The sequence below is a fragment of the Oncorhynchus keta genome, chromosome 12, assembly GCF_023373465.1.
Source record: "Oncorhynchus keta strain PuntledgeMale-10-30-2019 chromosome 12, Oket_V2, whole genome shotgun sequence".
NCBI classification, from domain to species: domain Eukaryota; kingdom Metazoa; phylum Chordata; class Actinopteri; order Salmoniformes; family Salmonidae; genus Oncorhynchus; species Oncorhynchus keta.
The window spans coordinates 29,125,677-29,148,130 of NC_068432.1; the positions used below are offsets into that span (position 1 = coordinate 29,125,677).

Consider the following 22,454-nt stretch of genomic DNA (forward strand, 5'->3'; position numbering starts at 1 on the left):
TGATAGCTCAGTTTCAAGCGTATTTATTAAACCAATAAAGAAAAAAATAATAATAGGTATCCTCCAGGAGACCTCCTCCGGGTTACCGTCTTCTGGGCTCCGGGGTATTACTGTCCCCTTTGGGGGAAAAACCAGAGCCCCTTCAGTTCTAGCAGATGACTCTCCCCGAACCCCCCGTCATGGACTGGGGGCGGTGTGTCACAGCATCATCGGACTGAGCTTGATGTCATTGCAGGCAATCTCAACGCTGTGCGTTACAGGGAAGACATCCTCCTCCCTCATGTAGGATGAGCCTTCCTGCAGGCTCATCCTGAAATGATCCTCCAGCATGACAATAAACGCAGTTGACAGTGAGAGGACATTTCTTTTTTTGCTGAGTTTAGCATATTTTGTCCACACACAAAGTCCTCAAGGAGGGAAACTTTATACTTGACACGTCATCTATGTGACTCCCTACAATAATAATCTGTTTACTGTGGAGCAGAGTTCATGTTGGGGCGGCAGCGTAGCCTAGTGGTTAGAGCATTGGCCTAGTAACCGAAAGGTTTCAAGTTCAAATCTCCGGTTCTGCCCCTGAACAATGCAGATAACCCACTGTTCCTAGGCCGTTATTGAAAATAAGTTAAAGGTAAAAAAAAGAAAGAAATGCACCAGCTTTAATGACCACTGTCATGAATAAGATACAAATGTGGCAGGATAGGAAAAAGGTGTGGCAGGATAGGAAAAAATGAAACACCTTGGTAATAGAACACTCAACATGGCAACACAGTCCTTGGACAATGCCCTGTGGGGGCAGACAGCAGGGTGGCTCCCTAATATAGTCATACTTTCTTTTGATAAGCAAGACATGCGTGACAACTTTAAGATACTGTTAACATTTAGTCATGAAAAGATGAAGACAGCATTTATTTAGGATCTCCTTAAAAGTTTGAGAGTTTCCTAATAACAGTACTGGAACATCTCAAATGCCTGAACATCCAGGCTGCAATCATACTAGTTAATGGGGAATAAGAGTATCACGCAAGCACTCAACTCTGTCTCACAGACAATGGTTAAAGTTGACTATTCAAATATTCAACAATCAAACTTTTGCACAACCATGAAATAAAATGCTATTCAAGGTAAAACATTGTAAAAAAAAGTGTATTTGTATATATATATATATATACACACATTATATATATATACACATACATACACGTGTTGGTACATTGAAAAAAGCATAACCAGTAGAAAACATTGACTAAAAGCATCAACTACAATGTAATCCTGCCATAATAGAAGAGCTCACTTTCAATTGATTGAATATTTTGTACAATATTGATCTCACAGAGAAGTTTAATTGTATAGGTGTGTTAATGACTGGGCAGTTAATGACTGGGCAGCAAACAAAGTCTAACACTGAGGGATTGACTGACACCAGATAAAGTTATGACACTACGTGAATGTAATTCAGCCTGCAACTTCAGGGTGTATTCATTTACTGAGCCTGAGATCATCTATTCCTGTGTATAGGTGTGGCTCTCTCTGTCTGTGTTTATAGTTGTAAGAGCATTTGTGTCTGAGTGTGTGTGTGTATATGTATGCAGGAACACTTCTAGTTGTCTGAGTCTAAGTCACTTTCTCCCCCGATGGACCTGAACTCTTCGCTGTCCTCCTCATCCTCACTCAGCTGCACCTGGGACAACACACTGGGACCTCTCCTCCGAGCTGCCTCTTCCTCCTCTTCCTCACTTATGCCGTAGCCCTCTCCATTGCCCATGCTGGAGGTCTGGGTGTGGGTCTGACCCTCATAACTCCCATAACTATGGGGAAGCGGGGAGAGAAAGAGAGGGAAGGGTAAAGTATGGGTTAATAGGGCCCAAGATCCAAACAACGATGCAAATATGGTGTTGTACCTGACATTACTGTCCTCCAGGTGGGTCTCATCCGGCAACTCTTCCCCGTATGACATCATGCTCTCGTCCTGCTCCAGGCCCATGCGGGCCGTCTCGTGGTGGGGTCTGGGAGGGGGCGGGGGACGCACCTCGACCTCTCTGTCTGAGTCACTGCCACTCTCTGACAGGTGGATAGCTGAGGCAGGACAGGAGAGGCAACACTGTAAGAACCTCACATTTCAAACACAGTCCCTAATGTACTCCAGAAATCCTCCAATCATAGGATGTAGATTTTAAAGGGAAAGTTCACCCAAATGACACATTGGTTTCCCTGTAAGCAGAATATGGACAAGGTATGACAGCAATCCATGCTTTGGTTTAGTTTCCTTGCTACTGTTTCCACATTTGTAGCACAAATCCCATTAAAGTCATGGGACAGATATTAGCATTTTTCATGCATCATGTCCAAATCGTCCGAAAGCATCTAAAATTGATTTTGAAGCTCAACAAAGTCATAGATCATTTTATCATGATATCGGTCCCATGACAAATGCTAAAAAAGGAATGTGGAAACAGTGCCAGGGAAACTAAACCAAAGCATGGATTGATGTTATACCGTGTCTATATATAAACCAATATGTAATTTTGTCATTTGGGTGAACGTTTTTTACCCAAAGCACATCTTTATTCACCATCTTACTCCATCCTATGACAACCTCCACCCTAGTGTGACTCACAGGAGAACGGGTTGTCTCCCTCCTCTTCGCTGGCGTCATCCTCTCCGTCTGACATGAGCAGGTCCTGGTACAGCACACTGGCCTGGGCTGGCCGACTGGAGCCTTCATCCTCGTCATAATCATCATCCTCGTGGCCCTGCAGCCTTCTGCGGGGCGGCAGCAGCATCTCCTCTTCATCCTCCTCATCCTCCAGGTCTCCCTCACCATCCTCTGCCTGGGGAACAGGTCATCATCATCAAAATAACTAATTTGCCTGAACTACAGACTGTCTTCAAATCTGCCATTTCTCTCTTTCAAAAACCATCTCTCTGTTTCTTCATGATCTTAGTCTTACAGGAGCTGGTGTCTTGGGCTTCCCGTCGTCATCCTCCTCCTCGAAGCCCTCGATGTCCACGTCCGACTCCTCCTCTCCTAGCCTTCTATGACGACCCTGGAGACACACGGAGAAGTTAAGCGACACTAAAACAGGAAAAGATACTTCTGGGAAAAGACAGTGATAACTTGTGAAGCAATGGAGATGCCTGAAAATGTATAATTGGCCAGGCAAACAGAATGCTAGTATGACAGGCAGTAACAATTAGGAGCAAAAGTAACATACAAGCGAAACTGGCAGACAAATGAACCAAATTAGTTATGGGAAGGAACCATCTTTGTCTTAGGAATGAAAAGCACAAAGGGATCTTAGAATGGCTCCTAGTTAGGAGGAGCATGCACCAGTCAGGATCCACACTGTGGGAATGCAGAGGGAAGAACTGGAAGGGAGGACCAGGTGAATGTGCAAGGAGGAACGGGGGGAATGGGAGGGGAGAGGGTGGTTAAAAGCCAGGTGACCCCTGGATGAGACAGACGTCCGTTGCACTCCTGGGTGATCTCTCTCCGTACCTGCCCTACCCCCCTCTTCTCTGGAACAGCCATTAGAGATGCCTCAACCTCAGAGAAAAGGCTGGTCTCTCTGTGCAGGCTCACAGAGGCACTGCTGTCAAACACATCAGCAGGCTGCCCCCCCCCCACCCCGCCCCCACCACACACACACAGAGAGAAAGGAAAGAGGGAGAAGAGATAAACACATCGTAGGAAGGAGAATATACAGTGCCTTACAAAAATATTCATCCCCCTTGAAATTTTTCCTATTTTGTTGTATTACAACCTGTAATTAAAATGTATTTTTATTTGGATTTCATGTAATGGATATACACAAAATAGTCCAAATTGGTGAAGTGAAATGGAAAAAATGACTTGTTTCAAAAAATGATCAAAAATAAAAACGGAAAAGTGGTGCGTGCGTATGTATTCATCCAATTGAGAATCTGTGGGATGACAAAGATTGCTGCACACCAGTGGAACCCGTCCAACTTGAAAGATCTGGAGCAGTTTTGCCTTGAACAATGGGCAAAAATCCCAGTGGCTAGATGTGCCAAGCTTATAGAGACATACCCCAAGATACTTGTCACTGTAATTGCTGCAAAAGGTGGTTCTACAAAGTATTGACTTTGGAGGGGTGAAAGGCAAGTTCTGTTTTTTTTGTCTTATTTCTTGTTTGTTTCATAATAAAAAATATGTTGCATCTTCAAAGTGGTAGGCATGTTGTGTAAATCAAATGATACAAACCCCCCAAAAATCCATTTTAATTCCAGGTTGTAAGGCAACATAATAGGAAAAATGCCAAGTGGGGTGAATACTTTCACAAGCCACTGTAGAAACTAAGGCATAGATAAACTATAGAAACAGCTACTAAATTGACACATACAAGAGAGCTAAAGAAGAACGACAAGGCAGAGAAAGACTAGAATGTGAAGAGGTATATGTAATATGGAGGGAGAGACGACAGCAAACAGAGGTTAAAAAGTAGATCTTTGGAGAAGAGTGGCATTCCCCAACTCTGGAGCAGGTGAAGGGCATTTTGGGGTACTTTAAGTGGTGACTCTAAGGTCTTATTGTTAGTATCTGGGTTGTTTCTGGGCCATATATGGGACAGGAACATTGCTACCTGTGGTGTGTAGGTTCCAGGAGTCATGGGGTCCAGGCTATCCAGGTCTGCTGCATCCAGAGCTGCCTCTTTAGCTGTGGAGATGTCCTTCTCCAGCTGGGTCAGGTGCTCATCATACTGAGGAGATATCAAGCAACAATCAAATTATCAAACTATCCTTGGCAGAGGCAACATAATGAAGCCATAAATATGATTCATCATCTGACAAGGTATAAAGATGTCAATGAATTATACTGAACAACAATATAAACATGCAACAATAAAAGATTTGACTGAGTTACAGTTCATATAAGGAAATCAATCAACTGAAATAAATTAATTAGGCCCTAATCTATGGGTTTCACATAACTGGGAATAAAGATATGCATCTGTCGGTCACAGATACATAAAAAAAATTATAGGGGCGTGGAACAGAAAACCAGTCAGTATCTGGTGTGACCACCATTAATTTGCCTCATGCAGTGTGGACATCTCCTTCACATTGAGTTGATCAGAATGTTGATTCTGGCCTGTGGAATGTTGTTCCACTCCTCTTCAATGGCTGTGCAAAGTTGCTGGATATTGGCGGGAACTGGAACACACTGTCGTACACGTTGATCCTCAGCAAGAACTGGGATATTTTCAGCTTCCAGGAATTGTGTTTAGATCCTTGCGAAATGGGGCCGTGCATTATCATGCTGAAACATGAGGTGATGGCGGCGGATGAATGGCACGATAATGGGCTTCAGGATCTCGTCACGGTATCCCTGTGTATTCAAATCGCCATCGATAAAATGCGGTTGTGTTCGTTGTCTGTATCTTATGCCTGCCCATACCACAACCCCACCGTCACTATGGGGCACTCTGTTCACAACGTTGACATCAGCAAACTGCTTGCCCACACAACACCATAGATGTGGTCTGCGGTTGAGGCCGGTTGGACGTACTGCCAAATTCTCTAAAACGACATTGGAGGCGGCTTATGGTAGAGAAATTAACATTACATTCTCTGGAAACAGCCCTGGTGGACATTCCTGCAGTCAGCATGCCAAGGGTGGCCTTTTATTGCCCCCAGCACAAGGTAGCCCTGTGCAATGATTATGATGTTTAATCAGCTTCTTGATATGCCACGCCTAAAAAAATGTCCACGAACAGAGATGTAAACAAATACGTGCACAAAACTTGAGCTGTGCTTTTACACCTGCATTGTTTGCTGTTTGGGGTTTTAGGCTGGGTTTCTGTACAGCACTTTGAGATATCAGCTGATGTACGAAGGGCTATATAAATAAATTTGATTTGATTTGATTTGATTTTGAGCGAATTAAAGCTTTTTGTGCGCATGGAACATTTCTGGGATCTTTTATTTCATCTCATGAAACCAACACTTTACATGTTGAATTTGCATTTTTTGTTCAGTGTAGTTTCATTATGACCTTCTCTTACAGTTTATCTTATATACACACACCTCTGCCAGGGTCTGCTTGCATACGTTGACTATCTCCAGGGCCGTATTGGTGTAAGGGCTGTCTGGTCCGTTGTACTTGACACTGTTGGTGTGGACCAGGCTGACATCAAACAGGAACACATCCCGATTCTGGTACTTGTGTTTGGATATGTTCTGTTGGACCACAGCACACAGGGAGACTTTTAAATAACACTAATGGTTATATTATACATATGACCATCTACCTGTATAATACAAATATTACCATCAACTACATATAGGTTTGATCCATCTTGGCATCATAGGGATCCAAAAGGTGTCTTGTTGTGGTTTTCCTCAAGGCTAACACTGAAGTCTCCTTCCCATAACTTACCTTGCGGACATTCTCTAGGTCCATGGGTTGGACTATCACTTTGTAGTAATCTGGAACAAACTTCTTGTTGACTGGATGGTGGAACGGCCAAGACTGAAGAGGAGACAGAGGCAGAGTAAGGACAGTTATAACACCTTCACACTGTGCGCTTGATTGAACTACTCGCAGAATTCTCAATATTTTTGTACATTTAAGAGCAAAGAAATAACTGCTCAGTGAAATGACTTCAGTCACAAAGAAAATACAAATAGCAGATAGTCTCAGTGACATCCAGAGCGCCCGAAAGAAAGCAGACACCCTGATGATTGTATGGAGCTCCACTCACGTCAGGCACAGCCATCATCTTCTGAGTGACGATGTTGTCCAGGATGAAGGAAAAGGCCACCTGGTCATCATCGTCCAGCAGGGGGTTAATGGCTTTCTCCAGTCTCACCAGCCTGTCTTCCTTCTGCACAGGACAAAGAAATGGACCCCTTTAATTATTAACAAGTACTATTGAAGGCCACTTCCATTGTCTTCCAAGAGTTGCTGAACATGATCCTCCTCCTCCAGAAATGAGGCGGTGTCTAAAATGGCACACATCCAGAATCCATCAGCGTGAACATTCACACGTACCTCTTTCAGTTTCTCATCACAAAGGTCCAGCATAGTCTGAGCCACCTGGGTTATTGGATGCTTGGCACCTGAATACACCGCAACAATTACAGTTACAGAACAGTCGGTCACAGTAAAATATGAGTCATTCTCTAAGGCTTCAAGTGGTTTAGAGTTGTACCGTTGTATGTGGCGCTGTTCTTCACAATGAGCTCCACGTTCTCTCTGAACTCTTCCCGGGAGGGGTACACACGCTTGCGCACATTCTCCCGTAGCGTCTGCAGATCCATGGGACGAGGGATGATCTTATAGTAGTCCTTCACCACCTTGGCATTGACTGGTGTGTGGAAGGGGTATGTCTGTGACAAGAGGTAAAGACAACCCAATTAGAGAGAAAAAAGTGTGTGTGTGTTTGTGAGAGAGAAACGTATATAGTGGTCGGAGGAGTGTAGGCACTGTCTGTCTGTAAGCAGTGGGTTGTGGGTGTGTGTGGGTCTTGCAGTGTGCTGTAGGTGTGTGGGTGTGTGTGTCTTACATTGGGGTGATCCCGCATGTCATTGATAATACTCTCCAGGACTGAGGACAGGGTGACCATGGGGTCAGTGCGTCTGCGGTGGATGGATTTGTGGGGCCTCTGTGAGAGGATGAAACAAAACAAAAAACACAGAGAGCTAAGGCATAACTATCACAGTGTTAAATATTCTCCAGAGCTCGCTTTAACTGAATAGTCACACGCAACCAATGCAAAATATGGTAACTGGCAACCAGGCTCACATTTAGGTAGTCACAGTGTACATTGTTCCCAACACGTCTCTTCTTCTTGGGGGGAAGCTGCTGTTTGGGGAACTTCAGCACCAGGGACTTCCTGCGCACCTCATCAGCACTGTGAGAGGAGACAACATGGTCCTTTACACAGCAGCACAAGGTAATATCCCTAACATTTAGACAGACGTTGAGAGCATAATGAACACTATAGGAGCTTTTGGTCCGCAAAGAAAGTGGAAAAGACCACTGATATTCAGTTGTGATTTGGAAATAAATTAGAACTATCCCCCTCTCCTGTCAGTGTGCGTGTGGTGTGTACCTCTCGATGAGCTGCTTGCCCAGGACAATCTTTGTTCCCTCCACTTTAATGAGTTCCTCGTTGTCATTGTGGATGACAGTCTTTTCCAGCTCCTCCTCCTGCTCCTCCGTCATGGCAACCGGGTTGGAGGGCGGAGCATTGGTCTGGTAGTACAGTGGGCAGAACTTGTTGGTTCGCATGTGCCCGATGGCACCGCAAGCTCCGCACTTCAGCTAGGGCAGGGGGGGTAAGGAGAGATGTAGTTAACAACCAGACAAACACTGTACATAACAATGTGGACTGCAAGTCACTGCATCACATCATGCTACCTTCACTGTAGTACACCAAACACTACGTTATCATGCTTATTATAAGCAATATAATATATTGCTAATAAAGAAAAGTGTGAAATAAGTGAGGAAGGTTTATCTTGAACGAAATTATCCTATTTTCGAGACAGCAGGTCAGCAGGAAAACAGACAGCAGGTTATGGAAAAGCAGGTGAGGATAGTCTTGGAGATGAATCATTATGGGCTGGCAAGCTTACTTTTACCTTGAGGTCTGGCCTCTCCTTGATCTTCTTGGCCTTCTTCTCAGGGGGGCTCTTGAACCTGTCCTTCTCCTGGTTCCTCTTCAGCCTCCTCAGCTGCTCCTGGATCCGCCGGCGCTCCTTCCTCATCTCCTCTCTATGTTGCTCGTCAAACAGAGCAAACTTCTTTCTACATTGGCAGAAGGCAGACAAAGACCGTGTGAGGTTGGGTACACTACACACAGACCAAACACTCATATTAAACACACACACACGGACGAACTTACATGAAGTCGTCGTCCTTGGTGGTTCTGATTCTGGTGTAGGCGTCTATGACGGAGGGTTTGCGGACCGTCTCACAGCGGACATACTCCTTGCCGTCCTCGTCTCTGAAGGTGCGGTAGATTTTGAGGCGCCGTCCCGTAGCGGACGAGTTCAGGCTGGTGACCGAGGACGTGTCATCATCTTTATGGGAGCCCGTGGACAAAGCACTAGCTGTAGGGACAGACAGAGAGAGATTCAACTTGCACACACACTCCAGTAAACACACATGAAAAAATCCTGAAACGCACATGCATACACACGCCACTTACAGAAGCCCTTGCGTGCTTTCCGTCCCTTGTGGTCGCTCTCCTCTCCCATCAGCATCCTCTGCAGCTCCTTCCTCTCCTGCTCCTCTCTCTCTCTGGACAGTTGGGAGCTGGTCTTCTTGTTCTGCAGCATGTTCTCAATGTTCTTCCCCATCTCCTCAAAGTCACTGTCCTCCGCTGAGCTGCTGTCTGTGTCTGTGGACAGGACCTCTGTGGACTCCAATACTCTGGGGAGCAAGTAGAGGGTAGAACATCACATCATCCCTATAGGAAATGGGTGGTGAAGTATGGTTATCTGGATAAAGGGGGAATGGAGGATGAGATGGCCTCACTTGTTTTGCAAGTCAAAGATCCTCTGGCACTCCTCCTTGTAGCGCTCCTGGTGTTCAGCTACAGAGAAGCGGGACCCGCGGGCAAATTTGCTCATGGGCCCCTCGCCAGAGCGTGCCTGCTCTGTAGACATGGTCCTCACCACATCAATCACCTCCCAACGAGACAGCTTCTTTATCTGAAACGCACATATACACACAGGTTTAAGAGATTAATCTGACCTTCATACTTAGGTTGGTGGAAGAAATTAGGGAACTGAAGACATTATTATTATGTAATAATACCTCCTCCTCTGGAACACCAAACTTGCGCAGCAGCTGCTTGGCGTTTTTTAGTGATAGTCTTCTCAGATCAGCGTCTGTCCCTGTCACAGTCTTCTTAGCGGGTTGTGGCTCCCGGTCATCCTGGGCCTAAACACGACAAATAACAAAATAACCTTTAGCTCAGTAATAAATTATTAAATAATCATCAAAAAACAATTGAATGGTTATAACAGAAAATATTGTTGTCAGAAATGCTACGAACGCATGACTGGAATTATGGCCCCCTGATCTGAATACGGATCTGGCAGAAGTGTTTAAGTGCATTGGGGTAAAACAAAGAGGAAGTACCTTTTGTTGAGTGGGCTTGTTGGGCACTTTGACGTAGGAGAATCCCTCTCCACAACCTGTGGGGTCGGCCACCCCCATGACCTCCAGCAGACACTTCCCCTTCATGGCAGCGATGAAGGCTCGAGTCGTGTTCCAAGGGGCCGTGCGGACCTAGGGTGGACCACAGAGAACACTGGTGAGATCATGGATCATCCTTTTTTTCCAACATCAAAATCAATGTTTTATGAAAAGGAAGCAGAGTAGCGCTGAACCTCATCATCAATCTTCATCTGGAAGTCTTCCTCGTTCTCTTCCTCTGGAGCAAAGAAGGACTTTTCACCATATCCAGCATCCTGGTGGAGAGAGAGAGAGAAAAGTTATGGTATAGTTCACACAGTGCCATAACGAATACCAATATGACAGATAGTACCTGAACAAAGAGCCTGTCGTCTTACCTTCAGTCTCTGCTCTGCCACCAGCATGCTGTAGTAGGCACAGCACTGCTCTGGAGACACCATGGCCCTGATCTCCTCCTCAGTAGGCAGCCTGAAGTCAGGCTTCAGCACCCACCAGTTAGAGTCCATCCCTGGGAACAGGGGGAGGGCAAATGATATTAAATCATATAACAAATATTAACCACGTTCTCTTAACTCCACCCTTATTACCCAAATTACGGCTTTGTAAGATTAATGGACGCATGTCACATGAGAATTCCCCCTCTCCAAAGATCTTATACCCTTTGGATATTTCATCAACTGAAGCGTCTTGTAGGCTCAAAAGCAGAGGTGTTGCAGGAGCAGAACAGCAGATATTAACAAAGGACCATGAAAACCTCTGGTACCTTACTGACGCTTTCCTCAGACCACACCTTACTTCCACAGTAAACTCCAAATCCGGACTATTCTGACATCTCTCTTTCCTGACGCATGTCAGTCAAAGGCACACCATCTCTGAGCTCACACAGCTAAGCATCAGAGTGACCGCTCTTTCTTACACCTCAACACTTCTCTGAGATCACACGGGAGTAGAAACGTCAAAGGGATACTGCGAGATTGAGATTTAGGTTGTTTCTCTACTTACCCAGAGTCAGACGAACTCATGGATACTATTTTTATGTCTCTGCACACAGTTTGGGGAAAGTTTAAATCAGCATATCGCAATTGCTGGAAGTCTCCAGTTACAGTAGGCAGCTCCTCTTAAAAGCAGCGAAATTGACCTAACCACTCCAAAGCTGGGTGGTTGATCATTTATGGTCTTAGAAAGCTATACCTAGTAATCAATATTGTGTTAATTTCACTGAAGAAACAAGATTCTATCCACTTCCTCATTCTCTGTCCCGTTGGGCAACAACATCTCCACCCCGCTGATCCTCAACACTGGGGCCCCACAAGGGAGCGTTCTGAGCCCTCTCCTGTACTCCCTGTTCACCCACGACTGCGTGGCCACGCACGCCTCCAACTCAATCATCAAGTTTGCGGACGACACAACAGTGGTAGGCTTGATTACCAACAACGACGAGACGGCCTACAGGGAGGAGGTGAGGGCCCTCAGAGTGTGGTGTCAGGAAAATAACCTCACACTCAACGTCAACAAAACTAAGGAGATGATTGTGGACTTCAGGAAACAGCAGAGGGAACACCCCCCTATCCACATCGATGGAACAGTAGTGGAGAGGGTAGTAAGTTTTAAGTTCCTCGGCGTACACATCACAGACAAACTGAATTGGTCCACCCACACAGACAGCATCGTGAAGAAGGCGCAGCAGCGCCTCTTCAACCTCAGGAGGCTGAAGAAATTTGGCTTGTCACCAAAAGCACTCACAAACTTCTACAGATGCACAATCGAGAGCATCCTGTCGGGCTGTATCACCGCCTGGTACGGCAACTGCTCCGCCCACAACCGTAAGGCTCTCCAGAGGGTAGTGAGGTCTGCACAACGCATCACCGGGGGCAAACTACCTGCCCTCCAGGACACCAACACCACCCGATGTCACAGGAAGGCCATAAAGATCATCAAGGACAGCAACCACCCGAGCCACTGCCTGTTCACCCCGCTATCATCCAGAAGGCGAGGTCAGTACAGGTGCATCAAAGCTGGGACCGAGAGACTGAAAAACAGCTTCTATCTCAAGGCCATCAGACTGTTAAACAGCCACCACTAACATTGAGTGGCTGCTGCCAACACACTGACTCAACTCCAGCCACTTTAATAATGGGAATTGATGGGAAATGATGTAAAATATATCACTAGCCACTTTAAACAATGCTACCTAATATAATGTTTACATACCCTACATTATTCATCTCATATGTATACGTATATACTGTACTCTATATCATATCATCTACTGCATCCTTATGTAATACATGTATCACGAGCCACTTTAACTATGCCACTTTGTTTACATACTCATCTCTATGTATATACTGTACTCGATACCATCTACTGTATCTTGCCTATGCCGCTCTGCACCATCACTCATTCATATATCTTTATGTACATATTCTTTATCCCCTTACACTTGTGTCTATAAGGTAGTAGTTTTGGAATTGTTAGCTAGATTACTTGTTGGTTATTACTGCATTGTCGGAACTAGAAGCACAAGCATTTCACGACACTCGCACTAACATCTGCTAACCATGTGTATGTGACAAATAAAATTAGATTTGATACAATATTGCAATCTCTATACGACAATGGAACAGAGAATGAAGATCTCGTTGATGATTATCAGTAACATTTTGAGAGGAGCTGGCTACTGTACCAAGCTAACAATATGATAACTTCAATAATATCCAAACTGCACGCAGAGTAGTGCTAAGCGATTCATGCTTTTTGAGGTCGGTTCAGTTTCGGTTCGATTAAAAAATAATCCCAGTTTTCGAATTTCATTTTTTTTTTTTACTATGCATAATGTGGGTTGAATGCTGTAACAGAATAAAACAATTAATAAAACTCCAATGAAGGTAGTGACTACCCATTACTGCTTATCACTTATTAACCATCATTTATTCACATTACTTGAATTAAATATTTGCTTCATTTCATTACTTTATTATTTCATCTCTTTCGAGCTGCTGCCTATGCTGTCTGACAAAATACCTATAATTAGTAGTTCTTCAACGTAAATAAGGCATACTTTTATGACTGCTGAATACCAACTATCAATCACTTAGACCATGTATTTTCAGATAGCACGGTTAGAGCGTTGGGCCAGTATCCGAAAGGCTCGATCAAATCCCCGAGCTGACAAAGTATAAATATGTTGTTCTGCCCCTGAACACGTCAGTTAACCCACTGTTTCTAGGCCGTCATTGTAAATAAGAATTTGTTCTTAACGGACTTGAGTAGTTAAATAAAAAATGAATAAATAAATAGCAAAGCAACTGCTTTCTATCCCTGATGATCACGAGTCCCCCTCTTCTCTCTGTCCCCCTGTCTGCTCCACACAGACCAGACACATAGATGGACACGCAATGGATTATGGTAATTGTAGTTAATTACAACGTTTTCTGCACTAAACTATGCAGAATATTGGCTTGTTGGAAACTACAACTCCTTACTACACTGCATAGTTTGTGGCTTCGTCCGATTTCTCTCTTCAGAAACTGCATATCCAGCTCACAGAAAAAAACAGAACGAAATGGAATTCAAATAATTGAACCGACGTCAGTCAGTTGTTTAAAAACAGAAAAAGAGCAGACATTTTGGGTAATCACTCAGCAGAGATACAAAAATGGTATCCATCAGTTTGTCTGACTCTGCGTACATAGAACAATTACCTAAACATTTTGCAGTATGACTTTAAGAGGAAATCAAGATTGTTTGTCCTTCAAACAATGAAGGACAGTGTGTCATACTGTACTACTGACAAACATGAGGCTATACGGTAGTATTGGGGTAAGCATAGTCATTGGGGTTGCCATTCGTCCAAAATCACATCGCTTTCACGCCTCCCTTGGCGGTCTGAAGACTTTTTATTGCAAAAGCGGTTTGAATGGTCCGCTGGCTCCCAGTAGCAAGACTTTGATTGGACGTTACATTTCATGAACCCTCGCACCACATGCCCGTTGCTGGTACGTGTTATGTTCGTCTGTTTTGCCAGAAGTGTGCGCTATACACAAAATCAACATACATCAACATATTTTGATGGGTTTTAATCTGCAATTTCCCAACCATCCTCACGCACTGTTACTCCTACAACACTAGGCATTTGATTTGTTTGACGTGTTGCGTAGCGTCACTGATTGCAAGTCTCCACCCATATTTAGCCATTTTTCTGCCATTAAAACTTCCAAGCTTCCCGTTTTAGGGAAGCCTGATTCTCGATGAGGCTAGGGTAAGTAAGGTTAGCTGTTTCTACCTGTACGCTTGAAGTCAGCACAGAGTTTTAGGCGTTTGCGGATGCTGCTTTCTGAATGTGAGGGGAAGGCTTTCTTTATGTCCTCCATGCGGATTCTCCTAGGGCGATCTTTACTCTTCCAGAACAGTCGATAGATAAACACCTGCACAGAAGAGGAGACATGAGTGTCGGCAAGAATGCATTTTTTAAGTGTGCTTTCTCTTGTGTGTGACAATATGTGTGTGTGTGTGAGAGAGAGAGAGAGAGAGAGAGAGCGTGTGTGTGGATTTGCAGATGCTGTGTGTGTGTGTGTGTGTGTGTGTGTGTGTGTGTGTGTGTGTGTGTGTGTGTGTGTGTGTGTGTGTGTGTGTGTATCGCAAGGTATACCTGCAGGAAGTCTCTGATATGGGTGTTGGCTCGTTTGGAGTTGGGTCCAGGGACCTCATAGAGCGGACACTGCTGTCCAACCACAAATATGTCCACCAGCTCTCTGATGAAGTAGCCCTGCCGTGTACGCAGCACCAGGAAATCTGTCTCTGGCATCTTGTGGAGGTAGATGGGGGCGCGGAAAAGGTTGTTCTCAAAAGCCTAAAAGAAAGAAAGACATGACAGAGCTCTATATTTTCTCTTTCTGGGTATCAGATTCATTCAGAGCAAATTATTTTTCAAACATCAATAAATTGTCATGTAAATTACTGTAATGAACATAGTACTGACCGGGAGCAGCTGCCCGGGGTGCAGGGAGCCCAGGAAGGGAGAGGTGTGGCAGTACACCGTCTCTCCGTACTTACAGTCTGGAGCTCCAGGGTCCTTGCCTGGTTTCTGAGTAGAAACAGCCATGTTTCAAGTTTATTCGATTTTAAAGTGCATTTACACATATGTTAATAACAAAACACAACTCATAGACAATAGAGGAAGGAAAATAACCACTGAGGTGGTTCTGTTTTTAGTAAATGCTAATCAATGTTGATACAAGAGAAATGGTAGTTGAAAGACTAGTGCAGTGACTCACTCTCTTGTAGTAGTTCTTGATCTTGGTTGCCATGCCGACTTGCATGATGAGCGGAGGGTATTCCTCGCTGTACTCTGCCAGAATCAGGTCTCCGTCTTTCCCTGTCAGGTCCTGAGCTGTCCGCATGAAGAACATGTCACCGCCACCAGAAGCCTGGCGTTCCTGCTCTCGCATCTATGGCACAGAAAAATACATTTAACGCAAATCACACACAAACAGGGTTATCAACACACACAGACAGACAGACGCATTCCTGATGACTTGTGTTAAGACAGAGAGAAGGGTGGAGGTGGATGAGGTAGGGGGCCTCACCTTGGCCTTCTTCTTGATCTGTTTGAGTAGGGGCTGTGCTGCGTGGGGACCTGGCTGGGACAACGTCCCGAACGAGTACTTCTTCAGAGAGGGTCGGTGGAACCCACGCAGCTTCATGGGTCCCATGTGAGTAGGGAAGAACGGCTGCCTCAGCTCCACTGCAGAGATGGAGTGCTGGAGGGAAAGATAGACAGGTAAGGTTACATACAACTACTGTGAACATTCAGCACATAGCTAAGTTTATCCTACGCTATAGTTAAGATTCTCCTCTTTAACTGCTGATCAATCTGTAAAGGAAGAGAGCTCACAGGAGAGAATCTAGTGCCCACCTGAATGATGTTGCCACCGAAGGTGCCCCTCAGACCCTGCTGCTTGGGGTAATAGAACTCATCGTTGGACAGGTTCCATGGGTCCTTCACCTCAGGCTGGGACATGTTCTGTAGGCAGCAGACCAAAAAGAAAAGGAGTTAACAGGCTAGTTCAGGGACTGCAGAATGGCATTTAAGATACAGATCTACGTTATGTTCTCTGTTTCAGTCCTGTAGTACCTGTTGAGGCTCCTCCTTTATGACCCCAGTCTTCCCCAGCAGGATGCGACTCTTCTTCAGTGCCGACTCCTTCTTGTTCTCCTTGGACGGGGAGTGGGACGTACGCTCAGACTCCTTCTCATCTGGGATTTCTGCAAGAGGCCAAGTTCAGAGATTTGTGGATAGATCAAAGCATTCAAAAGGTTACAGACCATCAAGATATTTCATAATATGTTGAAACTGACTGACAAATGGTGTACACACAGTTCACTAAGAAATGGGCAGTACCTAAAATTATGTTCTCATCGTTGGGGTCTAGGGTGAGGACAGGGGGTGAGAGCATGCGGTCCATGGCCTGATCGTCCCAGATGATGTTGTCTTCCCAGCGCCCGTACACCAGCTCCTCATTGTCAATGGGGAAGATGGAGAACCAGGGGGCGTCATCTTCATGAGAGGCTGTGGCGAGACCAATAGGGAATCAGTAGTGATAGATTTACTCTTTAGTGGTACGTTCACCATGACAACTAACAGAGATAAGAAGGAATATGTTGTAATCTCACGTTGTTCATCATTATAACAGTAAATTACACTCGACAACAGATACCAGGTAAACTAGCCTCATCGTACCATAATGGTCATGGTGGTGTTTGTCTCTCTTGGAGCCAGAGCCGATGGACGGGGCTTTGGGCATGGGTGGAGGAGTGGGGGGCACCAGCTGAGAGCTACTCCTACACAGACCTGTAGTGTAGATAGACATCATGAATACCTAGATAACCCAAAGCAGACAAATACACAACAATTATATCAGTTTATATTTGCCACTGTAGTCCTAAAACCCCTGCACAGTTGGGGTTTATGCTTTGGTGATGGGATTTCAATGAGGTAGGAATCTCCAGTATGCAGGTCAGTCTGTGTTCATTGGTACTGGAGTGGAGTGGGTGGGTCTCTCACCCTGCTGTGCGTTGTAGGCATTGGCATTACGCGTCATGCTGGAAGGCAGCCACCCTGCCAGACTGGCTCGCTGGGTCTTAGTGCCTTTGTGTTTCACGTCCTCTCCGTTCCAGATGATGTCGTCCTCCCACTGAAGCTGGGTGACCATCAGAAAGAGCTCGTTCTCCAGGGCCTGTTCATCCTTTTCGTCACCACTTCCCTCCAAGACAGAAAAAAAACATGGTAAGTCTTTATAGAATGTTGTCTGTTCTCTTCTAACTATGAGTTGGAAGAAGGTGTAGCTAGAAATGGAAGATTGAGAATCAAAAAGGAGCCGAACTAAAAAAAACAACTTCTCTGGTTGAAAACGGCCTATGTGGCAACGATATTGTTCTTAAAAAATTGTACTAGTTGCAACATTTATTAAAAAGTGTAAGAACTATGGTCATAATTTGCATGATTTAAGGAATCTAGGGTACGTCACAGTTTTCCTTGGGTTGGGTTTAGATTTAAATTCTGCCAACATGCCCATGGCTGGCAGCACCCAAATAATCATTGATTTGGAGCACAGCTGCGACATAACATGAGACAACGAATGAGACGATTATCGTCGGCAATGTTATTTTGAAAGAATAAGACTTGTTTGTTATACACGGCTTGGTTTTTCCCCCAACTCAAACATCCTCACATTCGTGTGCGAACTTTAGCATCACGAACACAACTTTCATTGAAGATTCTGATACTCTAGAATGCAGGAAATTCTCTGAGCTTGGGATTCTTGACCAATCACGTTCACGTTGTCATGCTGCGCCACGTGGTTGCTAAGCCATTCATCACATGTATGGTGGCTGTTTGGGATATTTCAAGAAAAGAGGAACACAAAACGGTATTGAACATAACACACCCACTTAGAACTCATTGCTTCTAGCATTTCTTAATGAGGATGTGGAAAAGCGAGGCAAAATGAGTGAGTTCAGCCCTAATCCTAAAGCATCAGTGAAGTGTATGGGTTGCCAACCTCTTTGGGAGGTTGTGAAAATGGTGGTGGTGGTTCTGGCCTCTCCTGCTTCTCCTGCTCATCTTCCTCCTCCTCCTTCAGTTTGAAGCCATAGTGGAAACCACTTCCATCCTCAGGGACCCCCATCATGTCGTACCAGAGCTGGGCCGGACCATAGCGCCACTCTGCCACCTTAGGCCTGGACTCTGTCACCTTGTCCCCGTCTCCAGCGGTCTGAGAGAACTTGGACTCTACTGGGGCCATCATTGTGATCTGGGGGAAGGAGAGAGGGACAAGGGATTAATTATTGAGATGATCTTTTGAGTAATCTCTTCTGTTCATTTCATTTTCTAAGGAGAGAAAATCCATACAGAATTATACTGCGACTGAATCCCATTACTAAACCTTGTAACCTCTCATAAACAAGCTGTGAAAAATATATAGGTAAATAACCACACAGTTTCACAGGGATTTCAAACAAGTTTTCACAGTTCTACATATCTCTGTCTAAGAGATTGTTGCACACTGACCTCATCATCAGACAGGCACTGTTCTGGGGGTGGAGGTGGGGCGTATTCATAGTCCCAGCCAGACTTCTTCTCTGGTCCCTGCTCCTCCATGGGCTCAGCGCCCTCTGGTGGGGGTGTCTCTGGCTGGGGGTCGCGGTGCTTCCTCTTCCTCTTTCGTCGTGCACTCCGCCACACCGACGGCATGTTCTTCCCAGGGCCAAACAGTCGAAGGAACCGCAGCACCTGGATGGGATCAGAGGAGTGGATGGATAGACGTTAATTTATGCTCTCTGATATTTGGTGACCTATACAGTGTGTCCAAGGAGGACAGCTCACCCTTCCAGGCCTGAACTCTGGGAAGAGCTGTGTGACGCCAGGCAGGGCTTTGGCAGCATCCTTCTGCATGATGCCAGCCAGGGGCAGGCTGAGGCAGGTTGGAGGACCCCCAGACCCAGAGCCTGTGGAGGGGCGGTCCGTCTCTGACTCAGAATCTGAGGAGCTGCTGAAGTCCACTTTGTCTACTAGAGAGGAGGGAGCGATGATGGAGGGCAGGATGATCCCATCTCCTTCATCCCCAACTGTGGAGAAACCAACAATAGCAGACGCTGGGGTTAGAGCCCCTCTGACTCTGAGTGCTAAATTACTAGCATGTATTCTTGACATTAAATACATCAATATCCATGTATTTCATTTCAGATTGTGAAGAATCATGCTTGTTCAATATAAGTACAACGTATCTTTTCACTGCCACTTTTGGCCCTTCCTCATCCATTCCTTACCACTTGCAGCCGTAGGAGAGGAATCCTCTTTCTTGCAACCAGGCGTGGGGAGACTTGGAGGAGGTGGAGGTGGCATAAGCTTGGCATCAATATCCTCACAATCCGCATCATAGTCATCCTCATCATCTGAGACAGAGAGAAAAAGTGTCCAGTTATCGGCCATGCAAAGTCTCTGATAAAGAGGGTGGAAATTAAATACCATGCATTTATCTGTTCTGGTACACTAGGGTACGTGCACTCCTAGATGGCTGTGTACAGTATATACATATGTGGGATTTCATGGGTATTACTGCACCTGTTCTCCTGGTAGGCTGCAGGCTGCCCATGGCCTGACGGTACTTCTTAGTCTCATCTTCAGCCACCTCGTTGATGTCAGAATAATCAACTGCATCAACATCGTTCTTCACCCATCCTGCATAAGAAAAAGGACATGAAACAGTCACTGTTTCACAGTAAATCACAGTATTTACAGACACACAACTTACAAACACAACTAAGGAGCATATTGACTGTCATGTTGAGCCAGTTAAATAACAGTTCCCAGCCATGGTACTACCCCACCCACAGCCTTACTTCATGCCCTTCGTCTTACCCTCTGCATTTGTGCCACCTGTGTCTCCATCCTCGTCAGGATCGTCCTCCTCACTGGCTGTGATCTCTGTGATGAGGTTGCCCAGGCCCAGAGAGCCCAGGCCAGCCAGGTGCTTCTTGGACTCCTGGGGTGTGGAAGGAAATTGTCAAACAAACATCACATTCGATATGCCAAAGTGTATTGGAATATACCAGGTGTGAAAATGTCTGTTGACTTTATAAGTAACATTGCACCAAAGACATAGTGGACAAGTGAGCAACATAATAATACAAAACCCATATTCAGCAAATGTACATCTTAGTCCTGTTGTTAGGCATATTTTAGTGTGTGTTCAAAACAGTTGTTTATTTCCACACTATGCAGAATGCTTTATTCTTTTAACAAAATATAGTCACTCACAGTGTCCAGCACACTGTCTCCCTCCAGCTGACCATCTTCATTGATGTTCCCGAAGAGAAAGCCAGTGAGTGAGAAGGGACGGTCTTGGTCTTCATCACTGTCTGAGTCCGACATCCTGAGAGAGCAATGAATGTCAATGTGTGATTCATCTATTCTCTCTTGTTTATATAGTCCTCAAAGTAGATTAAATGCAGTTAACTGAACAAAAGTGAAACTAGACATTTTAAAATACCAATCCTGGTTGTGACAAAGGGGGTGGCAAACCCACCCATGATAATCAAATCAAACGGGATGGAATGACAGACAGCAAAACATACAAACTAAATGAATAGGTATGTTAAAGGTTTGATCTTATTAACTTGCATTACTTTTACACAAGTTAGGAAGGCCAGTTGTCCTCGGATTAAGGCCAGTTTGATAATATCATCGGACCCAATTTGCCGCTAGCTTGGCAAATTAACGTTAGTACCCTATGCGACCTCCGTTCACTACGCCAGTATCCACACGCTGTAAAAGGGTGGATATCTCACCGACCCGTTATTTCGAAAGAAAATATATGGGCTTCATTGTTTTCAAATGTAGTCGATGCAGACAACACCAACCAACATTGAGCAATGCGCGTGCGCATAGTTCATTTCCGCTCCATGAAGGATGGCAAGTGACGGATGGCCCTCCCGCTTTATTATTATTTGTTTGTTTTTTACCGTTGACGCGTACTTTATCGCCACCTACAGGATAGTGTATTTCATGAGCTATTTTTCATTATTTTTGCACAAGGCCATTCAATGCAACCACAGACTGTGTGAAAGCACAGTAGCACACTGGCCACGTGAGGTTACCTCAACAACAAGACTGGTGTTGTTTAATACGTGATGTAACAAGTTGGTGTTACCTGATGTTACCTGACCTGACTCCTAGCCCATAGGCCTTAAGTAACCAAGCTCACTGGTCTGAGAATTTCGGTGATCATCCATGGCTTGGGTTGTCTCTGCCTTTATGACATGTGTCTTGCTACATTTATCATGTTCATCCAATTAATTAGGTGTTAGCAGTGTTGAGGAGTAGTGAACTAGATTAACATAGTTCAAATAGTCATTTAACTACATTTTGCAGTAGCTTGGTTATAGTTTAACTAAATTCAAGTCTTGGTAGTGTTTTCAGTAGGTTAATTATATATATTTTTGCCATGTAGTAGTATAGCTAACTACTAGAACTACACACTACTCATTTTGCAAAAATAATATAAAGGTGAAGTTGGCAATAATGACCTTTATTTTTTGGCATCAGACCTGCCTAATTCTCACTTGAAACATTGATTTTGTGTTTAATAAGCTAAATTACTAATTCTGTTAACATATTACACCAAAGTGATCTTTTCTTGCAATTTGTCATCTATGACATTTCAGATTTAAATCTGATCATTTTTGAAGAAGTAGTTTGGATGTAGTGAACTCCTTTTTCAAAGTACATTTAGTTAATTAAACCATATTTTCCTTAAGGGTAGATTCACTTCTTTCAGAGTGAAGTAATTGGTAGCTTGGTAAACTACATTTTCATAGTAGCTCCACCAACACTGGAAATTAGAATATAGTCATTTAATAGGATCTCTATGTTCCCACCCATTGAAATATAATTAATGATATGGCTCCCACTACACATCTATGTGCCCACCACTAGGTCAAGAGCCCAGTCATCCATGCTTCAGCACAGGCCATACATTTACATTTTAGCAGACGCTCTTATCAGTAGAGCGACTTACAGTAGTGAGTGCATATATTTTCATACTGGTCCCTCATTGGAATCAAACCCACAACCGAGGCTTCGCAAGCACCATGCACTACCAACTGAACTACACAGGAGCTACACCAAGCACAGTGACAATGAAATGTTTGTGTACAGTGGTGTCACAAAGTATGATGTAAGAGTGTTCAATGTGAATGCTGCAGCTGTTCTCTCTGTCCT

The 22,454-nt window shown here is 44.6% G+C and overlaps 1 protein-coding gene across 2 annotated transcripts; it reads right to left on the minus strand.

Annotated features, from left to right (window-relative positions):
- LOC118391252 (transcription initiation factor TFIID subunit 1-like) lies at nt 1-21,143 on the minus strand. Of its 2 annotated transcripts, none has more exons than XM_052457965.1 (39): nt 20,861-21,143; nt 20,493-20,607; nt 20,094-20,217; nt 19,797-19,913; nt 19,502-19,627; nt 19,059-19,300; nt 18,744-18,965; nt 18,235-18,486; nt 17,238-17,436; nt 16,914-17,024; nt 16,575-16,742; nt 16,308-16,438; nt 16,089-16,196; nt 15,760-15,933; nt 15,448-15,621; nt 15,153-15,257; nt 14,823-15,023; nt 14,457-14,598; nt 10,549-10,679; nt 10,366-10,446; nt 10,115-10,264; nt 9,788-9,913; nt 9,506-9,681; nt 9,177-9,400; nt 8,871-9,078; nt 8,608-8,773; nt 8,076-8,287; nt 7,766-7,874; nt 7,527-7,625; nt 7,173-7,350; nt 7,013-7,080; nt 6,723-6,845; nt 6,398-6,490; nt 6,046-6,198; nt 4,602-4,718; nt 2,949-3,044; nt 2,615-2,828; nt 1,899-2,073; nt 1-1,805 (listed from the first exon to the last, which is right to left on the minus strand). In XM_052457965.1, the coding sequence occupies exons 2-39, from the start codon at nt 20,604-20,606 to the stop codon at nt 1,598-1,600; spliced, it is 5,817 nt and encodes a 1,938-aa protein (XP_052313925.1). In that variant the 5' UTR covers nt 20,607; nt 20,861-21,143; the 3' UTR covers nt 1-1,597. The 2 variants fall into 2 exon arrangements, with proteins under 2 accessions (XP_052313925.1, XP_052313924.1); XM_052457964.1 differs by having other exon boundaries at nt 8,602-8,773; nt 20,861-21,142.
- Nucleotides 21,144-22,454: the final 1,311 nt, after the last annotated feature.